This window comes from Eurytemora carolleeae, unplaced genomic scaffold (genome assembly GCF_000591075.1).
Source record: "Eurytemora carolleeae unplaced genomic scaffold, Eaff_2.0 scaffold929, whole genome shotgun sequence".
NCBI lineage: Eukaryota > Metazoa > Arthropoda > Copepoda > Calanoida > Temoridae > Eurytemora > Eurytemora carolleeae.
This window is the reverse complement of record NW_019396818.1, coordinates 63,233-76,200: the sequence shown is the minus strand read 5'-3', so window position 1 is coordinate 76,200 and position 12,968 is coordinate 63,233. Positions and strand designations below refer to the sequence as shown.

At 35.5% G+C, this 12,968-nt stretch overlaps 1 protein-coding gene across 3 annotated transcripts; it reads left to right on the top strand.

Moving 5' to 3' along the window:
- Positions 1 to 4,111: 4,111 nt before the first annotated feature.
- On the top strand, positions 4,112 to 12,968 carry LOC111709017 (uncharacterized). Of its 3 annotated transcripts, XR_002766774.1 has the most exons (10): positions 4,112 to 4,208; positions 5,998 to 6,095; positions 6,583 to 7,422; positions 7,967 to 8,066; positions 8,384 to 8,455; positions 8,986 to 9,149; positions 9,543 to 9,884; positions 10,100 to 10,239; positions 11,572 to 12,198; positions 12,542 to 12,968. XR_002766774.1 is itself a non-coding variant. In XM_023482584.1 (9 exons), exons 1-9 carry the CDS (start codon positions 4,153 to 4,155, stop codon positions 12,136 to 12,138), a joined length of 2,325 nt encoding a protein of 774 aa, XP_023338352.1. In that variant the 5' UTR covers positions 4,112 to 4,152; the 3' UTR covers positions 12,139 to 12,268. The 3 variants fall into 3 exon arrangements, 2 of the variants coding, with proteins under 2 accessions (XP_023338352.1, XP_023338350.1); XM_023482584.1 differs by lacking the exon at positions 12,542 to 12,968 and having other exon boundaries at positions 10,100 to 10,185; positions 11,572 to 12,268; XM_023482582.1 differs by lacking the exon at positions 12,542 to 12,968 and having other exon boundaries at positions 11,572 to 12,268.

Sequence of the window (12,968 nt, the reverse complement as noted above, 5' to 3'; positions counted from 1 at the left end):
TTCTTATTTCAAATCAAACTATCTTTTATGTAAATAAGTGTTGATAACATTCAGGTTTAGATCTGCTCTTCCTGTGAATTGAAAATATATATTTTTTTTTTATTAATAATTTTTGCAGAACGTTATTCTTTTTTCTCTCTCCTTGTACCCTCGTTCATAATATCCGCCTTTCCTCCTTTCCAATTAACTTTTTTTCATCATTCTAAGCTTACCATTTTATTCATTAAAGGGTCTGAAAAGGAAAAATGAAAGGGGGTATAGGCTGAAAGCTAATCACTTTAGCTCTTGATCGCGACCCATGAAAGTTTTATCTGATGTTCCTGTCTCAAGAAATTGATATAAAACTGTGTTAAAATTATACGAAAGTTCATATATGTAAAATTTAGAAAATCTTAAACTTAAATCATGTGACCAGAACTATCACCAATGGCGATTCACCGACAAAGGGTCAAACGACCCAGGGTCAAACGACACAGGGTCAAACGACACAGGGTCAAACGACACAGGGTCAAACGACAAGGGGTCAAAAACGCGACAAAGGGTCAAATGACTAAGAGTCAAAAAATGCGAAAAAAGGGCAAATTTTTTTTTGATTTTGACGGTTAGTATTTTTTATTATTATTTAAGGTTAGGTTAGGTACATTCTGGGCCGAGCGCTGCGCCTAGAACAGGCTGGGGAGCCGAGCGCTGCGGCCACGGGTTAGGTTAGTTAAGACACTTTCTGGCCCGAGCGCAGCGGCTAGGACAGGCTAGGGGGCCGAGCGCTATGGCCACATGGTCAATTATATCCATTTATTTATTATCATTTAGGGTAAGGTTAGGTTAAGACACTTTCTGGGCCGAGCGCTGCGACTAGGACAGGCTAGGAGCCGAGCGCTATGGCCACATGGTCAATAATATCCATTTATTTATTATTATTTAGGGTTAGGTTAGGTTAAGACACTTTCTGGGCCGAGCGCTGCGGCTAGTGAACCCTGAAATTTACTAATTTTGTTGAAAATTGTTGAAATTCAAAGCTTGTTCTGGAAGGAAACAGGAGAATATATTGGGAGAAAAAGCAGAAGAATATACAGGACGGAAACAGGAGAATATATTGGGAGAAAAAGCAGAAGAATATGATAGATAGATAGATAGATAGGTGGGTAGTAGAAAGAGTTCAGCAAGTTATTACAATTAATTGATTTCTGAAGTATACATATATATATATATACATATTATTTAAAAATATAGAAATATGCATTTATATATTTGTACTTCAGAAATCAGAAATCCTCAACTCTCTTTCTTTAAAAATTACAAAATATGAAATTGACATTTCCGCTATATATACCACCTGCACGCACTATCAATAATTTTATAGAAATCTCAGTATTAATTATGAATTTAGTCAACATGCTAAAAAAGACCCAAATATTCACAACATTGGATCCAGACATTGTGCAGCACATTAGTTATACAACTTTACTTAATAGGAAATGTTAGGACGGTTAGTAGAAATAGAAAGTTAAATAACGGAAATAAGAAGTTAAATAACGGAAATATAAAGTTAAATAACGGAAATATAAAGTTAAATAAAGGAAATAAAATATTTCATTTCCTTTTGTAAAATTTAAGGAAATTTGATTTAAAAAGAGAATTGCATGGTTCGGTGGTTCATGCAAGGTCTTAGAATGTACAATTAAACAATTTCATCAAATTCCTCTTGAAAAAAGCAGATTTACAAATACGCAGAACAAACAGGAAAATATACAAAGAGGAAACAGGAGAAAATATGCAGGGAGAAGACAGGGTAATATACAGAAAGGAAACAGGAGAAAATATGCAGGGAGAAGACAGGGTAATATACAGGAAGGAAACAGGAAAATATACAGGGAGGACACAGGAAAATATAAGAGAGGAAACAGGAAAATATACAGGGAGGGCACAGGAGAATATTTAATGAGGAAACAGGAGAATATACAGGAAGGAAATAGAAGAATAAACAGAGAGGAAACAGGAGAATACACAGGGTGAAAACAGGATAATAAACAGGTAGGAAACAAGATGGTATACAGGGAGGAAACAGGAGAATACACAGAGAACAAACAAAAGAATATACAGGGAGGAATCAGGAGAATATACAGGGAGGACACAGGAGAATACTTAGGGAGGAAACAGGAGAATTTACATGAAGGAAAAAAGAAAACATACAGGAAGGGAACAGGATAATATTTAGGAAGGAAACAGGATGATATACAGGGAAGAAACAGGAGAATATATAATGAGGAAAAAGGATGATATACAGGAATGAACAGGATGGTAAACAGGATGGAAACAGGATGGTCTACAGAGAGGAAACAGGATGGTAAAAAGGATGGAAACAGGATTGTACACAGGGAGGAAACAGCGAAAAAACAGGAGAATGTGATATATAGAGAGGAAACAGGATGATATACAGGAAGGAAACAAGAGAATTTATAAGGAGGAAACAGGAGAAAAAACAAGAGGGAAACAGAAAAATAAACAGAGAGGAAACAGGAGAATTTAAAGGGAGAAAACAGGATGGTATACGGGGAGGAAGCAGGATGGTATACGGGGAGGAAACAGGATAACATACAGAGGAAACAAAATAATGTACAAGGATGAAACAGAAGAATATACAACGGGGAAACAGTAAAGTTAGGAAACAGGGAGATATACAAGAAGGAAACAGGAGAGTATTCAACGAGGAAAAAGGATAATATACACGAAGGAAACAGGAAAATATACAGGAAGAAAACAGTAGAATATACATGGAGGAACATGAACTATACAGGTAGGAAAAGAAAGGATTAAAAACAAGAAATATAGAAGTCTCAAAATGTTTACATCTGATATCATATTAAAATTTAAAAATAATGTAAAATTTAATTAAAATAAATTATTAAAGTTAAAAATACAGGGAGGAAACTGGAGCATATCCAGGGAATGTATATGGAAGAAAACTGAAGAATGTACAGGAAGGAAACAGGAGAATAAACAGAGAAAAAACAGAAAAATGTACACAGGATAATACACAGGGAGAAAACAGGAGAATATACAGGAAGAAAACAGGATAATTTACAGGGAGGAAACAGGAGCATATAAAAGGAAGAAACAGGATGGTATACAGGGAGGCAACACGGAGAAAACAGGAGAATTTACAGGAGATTATACAGGGAGGAAACAGTAGATATAATGGATCTCATATGAAGCACGTGGATATAATTGGTCATGTGGCCGCAGCGCCAGGCCCCCTAGCCTGTACTTGCCGAGGCCCCATAGCCTTTCCTAGCTGCAGCGCTCGGGAAATTTCCTGGAGAACAATTTTTGGACACCCCCCCTCCCCNGGTGGCACGGGGGGGTCCAAAAATCGTTCTCTAGGAATAAATCAAACATATTTTACAATGGTAATTTCTTATAATTAACAAGACTGTATAGTGGCCTAAGTGTTTCAAACAAATATAAATAATGATTCATTCAGAGTTTCATTAGGGTTTATTCTACATAAGATATATATTGTACCACTGCTGATATGTCCAAGAATTCTGAAAATATTTACCACGCCTGAATTCTTCATAATATCGTCAGACCACTCCTTCACATGATTACATCTGTCAAAAGATGTGTCACGCATAAAAATAATTTGAAAACAATTTAACAGTATTCTTAGACAATAAAATTATTTTAAGTTTTGCGTCAAGATTAATTTTGAAGAATGTATCGCCCAAATGCGTCACTCCCTGAGCTACGGCGTACACTACAGTGTGTGTGTAGATGGTTACTGCCTGACTGCCTACAGGCAGATTAACCTGTACGAACAGGTTGTTACTGCCTCAGGTTGGTATTTGCCACAGGGGTTTCCACAGCGCAATTTCCCCGTAATATTCTCAACAACATAAATACATTAATCAATCAATCAACTTAGACAATAACAAGATTATTACGCGGCAACTGATTTTACAAAGAAAGAAAGAAAAGTGGGCATATTTTTTCGTTTATTGCTGAGGGCAAAAATGTTATAAATTAATCACAAAGTTTTAAAAGAAATACTTTTAATTATTAATTTTTGTTATTTATAGTGAAAAATACATCAATTTGAATATTCGTCTCGTTTTCTCATTTGTTGATTTAGAAATTTTCAGTTAAACCTAAATGCCAACGTTTAACCGAAAAATGTTGATGTCAAGTCTGCTAGAAAATATAAACAGGTTGGTTATTGTTAGTTAGTCCAAAATTAACCTTATGAGTCTTAATAATTGAGCGTGAACACTTTTTGAATTTTGAATTTTCCTGAAATGTATAGAATCTGTACGTCCTTACTCGGGTGATTTCCTAGAAAAAGTCCTGCATCATTTGGCATAACTAGTCCTCACATAATTAACCTATCTTGTTTTAAACACTTTTCGTTGAAAATTCAAAACGAGATAATAAGTGGTTACTTACTGGTGAATCGCCTCATCTTCTTTCAATTTTTCCAATTTTTGTATTTTTGGCAATTCATTCTGTTCCACGTCAAAGTTTCTGTTTCTGTTCCTTCCTACATATTATAAATCGACCTTTATATTACAACCTAATGCTTTAGCTTCAGAAAATATACAAAAAGGTCTTTCATTGAAAACATTTTTTTCGTTCTATAGTGTTCTATTATTTATACCCAGGTTTAAAACACCTCTCGACGTTAACATTTCAAGACGAGATTCCATTGGTTACTTAATGGTGTATCGCCTTATTCCTTTATTCTCTTATTCTCTTATTCTTGTACGATATTCGCATCTTGTTCTCTTAATATTTTTATATTTTCGTATTTTTTCGTATCATCTTCATAAATTCTGCCTTATGCTACGTGTTGCAAATCGGCCTTTTTTTGATTTGAAAAAGTGAAAATGTTTTTCTCAATCCCTACGAGCTCTCATTATATGTTGCCAGTTTACTTTACTTTAATGTCTTTACTGAATTTACTTTACTTTAAAATTAATACATGAAAACTGTGTCATTTATCAAATACTTATGATCTATACATAAATAAATGATACCCTATGTAAAATAATAAAATCAAAATGTACGTATTCTTGATATATATATAACGTTTACTTTGTTAACTATGTATTTTTTGATCAATAAAAAGATTTGAATAATAATAATCATTTGGCATTTTGGTAATTTCTCAGAAAACGATTTTTGGACCCGCCCCACCCACTTCTATCAATTTTGTATATGGATCTCATGTGTAACACATGGTTATAAATGGATATGTGGCCGCAGCGCCCGGCCTCCTAATTTGTCCTAGCCGCGGCGCTCGGCCCCTATGCTGTCCTAGCCGCAGCGCTCGGCCCCATAGCCTGTCCTTGCCGCAACACTCGGCCCAGAAACTGTCTTAACCTAACCGAACACTAAAATATTAAAAAAGAAAGAATAATATTATTTCTGAAAAAAAGTGATCATGTTCAAAATTGATAGGAGGGAGGGGGGTCCAAAAACAGACTTGGTATTTTTCTGTCTTTAAAGTAAAATCTGCAGTTTCTACCAAATAATTAGCCTTACGTTTTTTTATACTACGTGGTGTATCTTTGTTGTAAATAATCCAATTTGTTAAAATTTTACTCGCCCTTTGTTCTTCTTCTTATCTACTTTAATAGTAATACTAGCTTGAGAACCCAGCGTTGCCCAGGTTACTCATAATTACTCCTGCCGCTTACCTGACTTGGTCGTCAATTACAGTTTAGGCTATTTTTTCCGATAAAAGTTGACGCACTCAGCTTTGAATCTCTAAATCTAGTATAGAACGTCCCCTAGGCTTCTACAATCCAAATTTAAGGCAAATCGGTCCAAGGGTTCCTGAGTTAGGATCGTACAAGCAAACAAACAAACAGACAGACACCCAAACAGAGATTACAACTTATATATATAATTGTAAAGAGATTAATAATGCATCTAAAAAATAAATCATATTGAAGGATTAAATTCGAAGTTTTATATTAACCGTTTATTGGTTTCTAGGTTGACACAGAATACAGACTCCAAGTTAATATTTAAAACAGAATTAAACAGCTTAGAGATCACTCGGCTCAAACCCCCGCCCTACACTCACCAAATAGGTAATTTTTTAATAAGTGGAAGGGGACATAGGCGTATTCATGTGTTAAATATGAGATGCTCGAATGTTGTTTCAACTATTTTTTTTGGGTCATTTAAACTTTTTTGGGCACATTTTAACTATTTTTTTTTTGCTCATTTGAACTATTTCTTGGCTCATTTGAACTATATAATAGTTCAAATGAGCAAAAAATATTTCAAATGCTCACATAATGTTGTCGTTTGAACTACTACACGTGGTACCACATGCATTGTGCAATAGTCCAAACGACCAATAGTTCAAAAAGTAGGTAGTTCAAATTAAATAGCATCAGAAAAATGATATTGTTCGAAAAGGTTTTTTTTTTGGGGGGGGGGGGGGCATTTAACTCAAAAGCAAAAGCATTATTTAATTTTTATTTTTGAAATTTTTGAAATTTTCACACCTTTCATTCTTCTGAATTTAATTTTTGTCTGTAAACATTTTTAACTTAAAACTATTTATTTTAGGTACGGACTTCTCAACTGAGTTTAGTTTAATTTCTGAAAGTTCAGTTCAATTTCTGGAAAATCCGGAATATCCGGATTCATCAACTCTTCATGCTGACCCCTCGGCTCTTTATCCTGATTCCCCGACACAATCCTCTGATTCCTCATCACTCATTCATGATTTTCCGACAGTGGTGGCCGATTCAACCTCTAACCGTACCCCTAGATATACCTGTCAGAAATGCAACTATACTACGCAAAAGAAGAGTAACTATACGACGCATTTAAAATGCGTTCATTTGAAGGAAAAATTTCCATGTGGAATTTGCCACAGGCTTTTCTCTAACCTACCACAGCACATGAGAGTCGCACATGCCACAACTCAGGGAAAACTTTTGAATGAGAAAATCCGTGAAAATATTTCCGAAAACTTGAACTCCGAGGATTTAGGCCTGAAGTCTCATTTAGCCCTAGTCCCTAGTGCAGCTGTCATCACATCCGGTTATTCATGTAAACTTTGCAGCCAACATTTTGCGACCAAATCTGATCTTTCTTTGCACAGAAAAACGCATAAAGCCAACATTAAACGTGAATGCGAGATTTGTAAAAAACTATATTCAAACCTGGAACAGCATGTTAAAATTGTGCACAGAAAGATAAAAAACTTTGAATGCGTCAATTGTCGGAAAAGATTTTACGATAATCGTGAATTAAGAAATCATCATTTAAAATCCCTGCAAACTGGTCTGTGCCAGACAATCAGTACAGACCAAGATGGGAAAAGGTTTCCCTGTGATCAATGTGAATACAAATCAAAAACAAAAACAAATCTGACATTACACATCGAGAGTATTCATCTAGGTAATATTAATTCCTCGTAATAAGGGCAAAAGTATGTGACGACAATTTTTGATAAAATGCTCAAATCCATCTTGCACCAGTACTAAAGTTTTTTGTAATAAATTTTTTTTTTAAATATATTTTATTCATAATTTTTAAAGTCATTCAGATTTTCAGATTTTTTTTGTAAATCTGAACACAAAAGTGTAGGAAAAAAATTTGTCCAAGTAAATCTGGAAAAAATCAACACCGAGTACAGTCTAAGGTTGAAATCGTAAAAATCTCTAAAATGAACCAAATTATAACGAAAAAGAAATATTTAACACTTAAATCAAACATTTTTGAAAAATAGAAGACTTATAAAAGGATGGTATTCAGTGGTTCTATGCGCATCTTTTTATACCCATATCAATATGTTTTGAAAAAATTCAAAAAAATCGACCTCCTTAATGTATTATGGTTTTTTGAGTCATTAATTACCGAATTAAAACTTGAATTTATCAGGTACAATTTACACCTGCCTGGCTTATTGAAAACTGATTGATTGATTGATTGTTTGTTTCAGGTATAAAGTACACCTGCCCAGCTTGTTTCACGCAGGTTTCATCACGTCCCAACCTGAACAGCCATATGAAGCACTGCAAGCTCAGGGATCACGGAGAAAGGTAGGTTCATACTTATTTCTGTGTAATTTTTAATTTATTCACCAGCGTCAGCTTCATAAAAAAGCCTTTAAAAACTTTCCGAATAAAAAAATTAAACAATTCTGATCGGGCCAGGAACTTTTTAAAAATATACTAATTTGTTATTTGTTTTAAATTCTTCTTTTCTGACCACCCTGTATTTCCTTTACTCTGCTGGGTCATGACTTAGATTAGCCCACGCACAAAATTAATGTGGCTTCATCAACTTCAATTCAGTTCAGTAATATGGTACAATTTAAGAAAATTTTTAAAGAATGATAAAACTGATCTTCTTGCAGGGAATCTCGTCGAATTCTCTTTCAGTGCAAACTTTGCGAATATTCCACACCTCGTGCTGGTCATCTTGACAGGTAAGAGAACCCACCCCTAAACAACATCATTGACAAATTTATCGGATTTTAACTTTTATTATTTTGATTTCTAAAATCAGTTGTCTAGGCTTTTTTTGGATACAAAGATGCCACACCACATAGCTAGATAAAACTCTGTCAAACCATTAAACCACAAGCGATATTTGTCAATTTTATCCTGTACTAGCTTTAAAATCCAGCTTTGCCAGAAATTCTATTATAATCAACCCACTGGACAGTAAATTTTCAAACCGATTTTAGAACATTCCAGAAGTCCTACCAAGTTATCCAATTAAAATTTGTAGCAAATCGGTCGAGAGGTTTCTGAATTTATCGGACTTACAGAGTACCACTTTATATATATATAATATCGATAGATTTTTCAACTTGTTCAGTTTAAATATACATTTTAGATGTTTAAATATATATTTCTTCCTAGACAAAATGTTTCATGGGTCTAACCCAATCATCAGTTGGAATAAAACTGATACTCTATCTATATCTATAGATTTTTAATTGATTTTTTTAAGACACATCCTGTCTGTACATGGAACTGAAGCTCTGGAGACTGTAACAAGTGTCTATGAAGCAAGTACCAAGATTGGATCTGCTCCAGCTCCCACACATCCTTCCTGTAAAATACCATTCAAGCTTCCACAGTTCTTTAATCTTGTAAATCTGGAGAACATCGAAGGTGAAAAACTACCATGTCGGATATGTTTAATTGTTTTTCAAATTTGTAGTCATTTTTGAATTGTATAATCTAGAAAAAAGCAAGAAATGTAAGCTAGAAATGTAAGCTAGAAATGTAAGCTAGAAATGTAAGCTAGAAATGTAAGCTAGAAATGTAAGCTAGAAAAGAAATGTAAGCTAGAAATGTAAGCTAGAAATGTAAGCTAGAAATGTAAGCTAGAAATGTAAGCTAGAAATGTAAGCTAGAAAAGATCATAGACAATTAAACCTTAGATCGTTATTGCCACACACTCCAGCCTCCTGAAAAATGAGGACAAGAGATTTACCACATTTAGTGTCCTCTATAGTGAATAAATTAAAACATGTCCATAGTATTATTTTGTTTATGTTTAAGGTCTGCTTGATATGGATTTCATGAGTTCAAATGTTCATCTTCAAAGTCCAGATGGGTCAGGGTTTCAAAGCACAGCGTATCTCAACAGTTTAGAACACTGCAATGGTATTCAAGATGATTTCAGTGAGAGAACAAGGGAGAATTATATTTTAAACGAAGATCTTGAAACACCTCGCAGTGATCCCAACTTCCTCCGTCCAGCTGGGGATGGGTTGGGGGAAGATGGAGTAGGTCACCACAACATGGAGGAGGTTCAACCTGTTGTAGATATTTCAACTCATCGACCATTGAAAATATCTCTTCAAGATCTTGATGGGTTAGAACTTATGCCACTCATTCCAGGTACTATACAGTAGTTTTTTCCCCCTTTTCACATAAATAAGAGAGTGATTTCATAATGTTGTGTATATTGATCGTTTTATTCTTTATTTTTGGATGTTCAGGAGTTATTAGATTTAGAAAGGTTTTTTATTCATTTTATGTCAGCACTATTATAACTGAAATACCCTTTGATCATTAGAAATATTGAAAAATTCTTTAATTTTAAAACTTTTAAGATGGAGAAACAGAGACTGAAAAATCTTCCCCTTTCCAATCCACTATTAGACCAGTAGTATCCAGCCCTGAGTTTATTCTACAGGAGGTAGATCAGACAGGGTTTAGAGATCATCATCCTACATTCCAATCAGGACTTCAGGTAGATCAGACAGGGTTTAGAAATCCTCATCCTACATTCCAATCAGGACTTCAGGTAGATCAGATAGGGTTTAGAGATCATCATCCTGCATTCCAATCAGGACTTAAGGTAGATCAGTCAGGGTTTAGAGATCCTCATCCTGCATTCCAATCAGGACTTAAGGTAGATCAGACAGGGTTTAGAGATCATCATCCTGCATTCCAATCAGGACTTCAGGTAGATCAGACAGGGTTCAGAGATCCTCATCCTACATTCCAATCAGGACTTCAGGTAGATCAGTCAGGGTTTAGAGATCCTCATCCTACATTCCAATCAGGACTTCAGGTAGATCAGACAGGGTTTAGAGATCCTCATCCTACATTCAAATCAGGACTTCTCATTCCAATCAGGACTTCAGGTAGATCAGACAGGGTTCATAGATCCTCATCCTACATTCCAATCAGGACTTAAGGTAGATCAGTCAGGGTTTAGAGATCCTCATCCTGCATTCCAATCAGGACTTCAGGTAGATCAGATAGGGTTCAGAGATCCTCATCCTGTATTCCAATCAGGACTTCAGGTACATCAGACAGGGTTCAGAGATCCTCATCCTACATTCCAATCAGGACTTCAGGTAGATCAGATAGGGTTTAGAGATCCTCATCCTGTATTCCAATCAGGACTTCAGGTAGATCAGACAGGGTTCAGAGATTCTCATCCTGCATTCCAATCAGGACTTCAGGTAGATCAGACAGGGTTCAGAGATTCTCATCCTGCATTCCAATCAGGACTTCAGGTAGATCAGACAGGGTTTAGAGATCCTCATCCTGCATTCCAATCAGGACTTCAGGTAGATCAGACAGGGTTCAGAGATCCTCATCCTACATTCCAATCAGGACTTCAGGTAGATCAGTCAGGGTTTAGAGATCCTCATCCTACATTCCAATCAGGACTTCAGGTAGATCAGACAGGGTTCAGAGATCCTCATCCTGCATTCCAATCAGGACTTCAGGTAGATCAGATAGGGTTTAGAGATCCTCATCCTACATTCCAATCAGGACTTAAGGTAGATCAGACAGGGTTCAGACTTTCTCATCCTACGTAACAATTGGACTTCAGACATTTCTTAGATGGGCTACAGAAATCTGTCTATCAGTCTTTTAGGGAATTCTGAACTTTGATAACTAGCATTTATTCAAAAAAAGTCCTAAAAATGAGTTACAAATGCTTTAAAAAGTGTTATGTGGGAAGTGTATAACAAATTTTGTACTGCACACACATTTTTGGGAAAGGTGTAAATATTTTATGGTAAAAGTTCACATCAAATTTTTAACACAATTTTATTAATTTAAGGTCTCTTCTCTTTCATCTACAAAGCCCAGTGGTCATACTTCCCAAAGTGAAGATATAAATAGTGAAGCAGCTTGTAATCCTGGCCTGGTAGTTTTAAACATTAGATCCATTTCATCATTAGAAGACGCAAACACGATTTCTGTTCCAGTATTAGGAGATATGACAAGGATGTCTGGTCCTGCGATGGAAGATGCAACTGGAAGGTCTGTGCCTGCTTTGGAGAATGTTACTGGAAGGTCTTTTCATGCTTTGGAGGACGTGCCAGGGAGGTCTGTTCTTTCTATTGAAGATGCAACTAAAAGGTCTGCACATGCTATGGAGAATGTTACTGGAAGGTCTGTTCTTGCTTTGGAGGACGTGACAGGGAGGTCTGTTCTTGATATGGAAGATGCATCTGAAAGGTCTACACATGCTATGGAGAATGTTACCCTAACGTCTGTATCTTCTGTGGAAGACAAGACAGAAAGGGTTATACCTCCCGTAGAGTTTTTGCAGAGATCTCCTTCCCCCTTGGATGGGGATTATAGTAGCCGTGTTTCAAACCAATCTTTTCTTTATGAGATTTAAGAATTCGTGAATATTTGAAAGTCAGAATCTCTGCATATCAAAATAGCATATCACTTAAAGGTTATTTGTTTGATTGAAATCAATTGAAAAATTAACATGACAGCAGATACAATGATATTAATTAAATATGTAATTTTTGTGACGTCTGTTCCTAGCCCGATAAAAAAAAATCTTAAAATTAAAAATCAGGTTTAAGCTGTCTTTGAGACCAATTTAAAATTTGAGCTTTGGGGTTTAAGTTGTAGCTAATGTTCCACAAAGTTAGGTTTATTATCGGGTTTAATATTGGATTTGACGGATTTTCATGGCTGGAATTGGCGGATTCAATACATTTTTTTAGGATAAGACTCAACATTGAGACTAATTCTCCATTAAACTCAACAAACGTCGATTTTGTTTTTAGTGTGGCTCACTCTTTAAGTCAATTCTAAGAGCTGGCAGCTATCGGATCATGTGAGACAAGTTGATTTCAGCTTATTCATAAGTTGGGTCTAAGATGGAGTCTAATACCAGGGTCTAAGAGCTGGCAGCTATCGGATCATGTGAGACAAGTTGATTTCAGCTTATTCATGATGGAGTCTAATACCAGGGTCTAAGAGCTGGCAGCTATCGGATCATGTGAGACAAGTTGATTTCAGCTTATTCATAAGTTTGGTCTAAGATGGAGTATAATACCAGGGTCTAAGGAATTAAGACTCGAGCCAAAGCTTTTAAATCGCGGTCTCAGATGTCATTGCTTAGTCGTATTAGTGCCAACAATCCAGATACGTCGGTTTTATTAAACTTATTAAATGTATTGCTACAAGAGGTTTATGTTATTGGTATTTTTT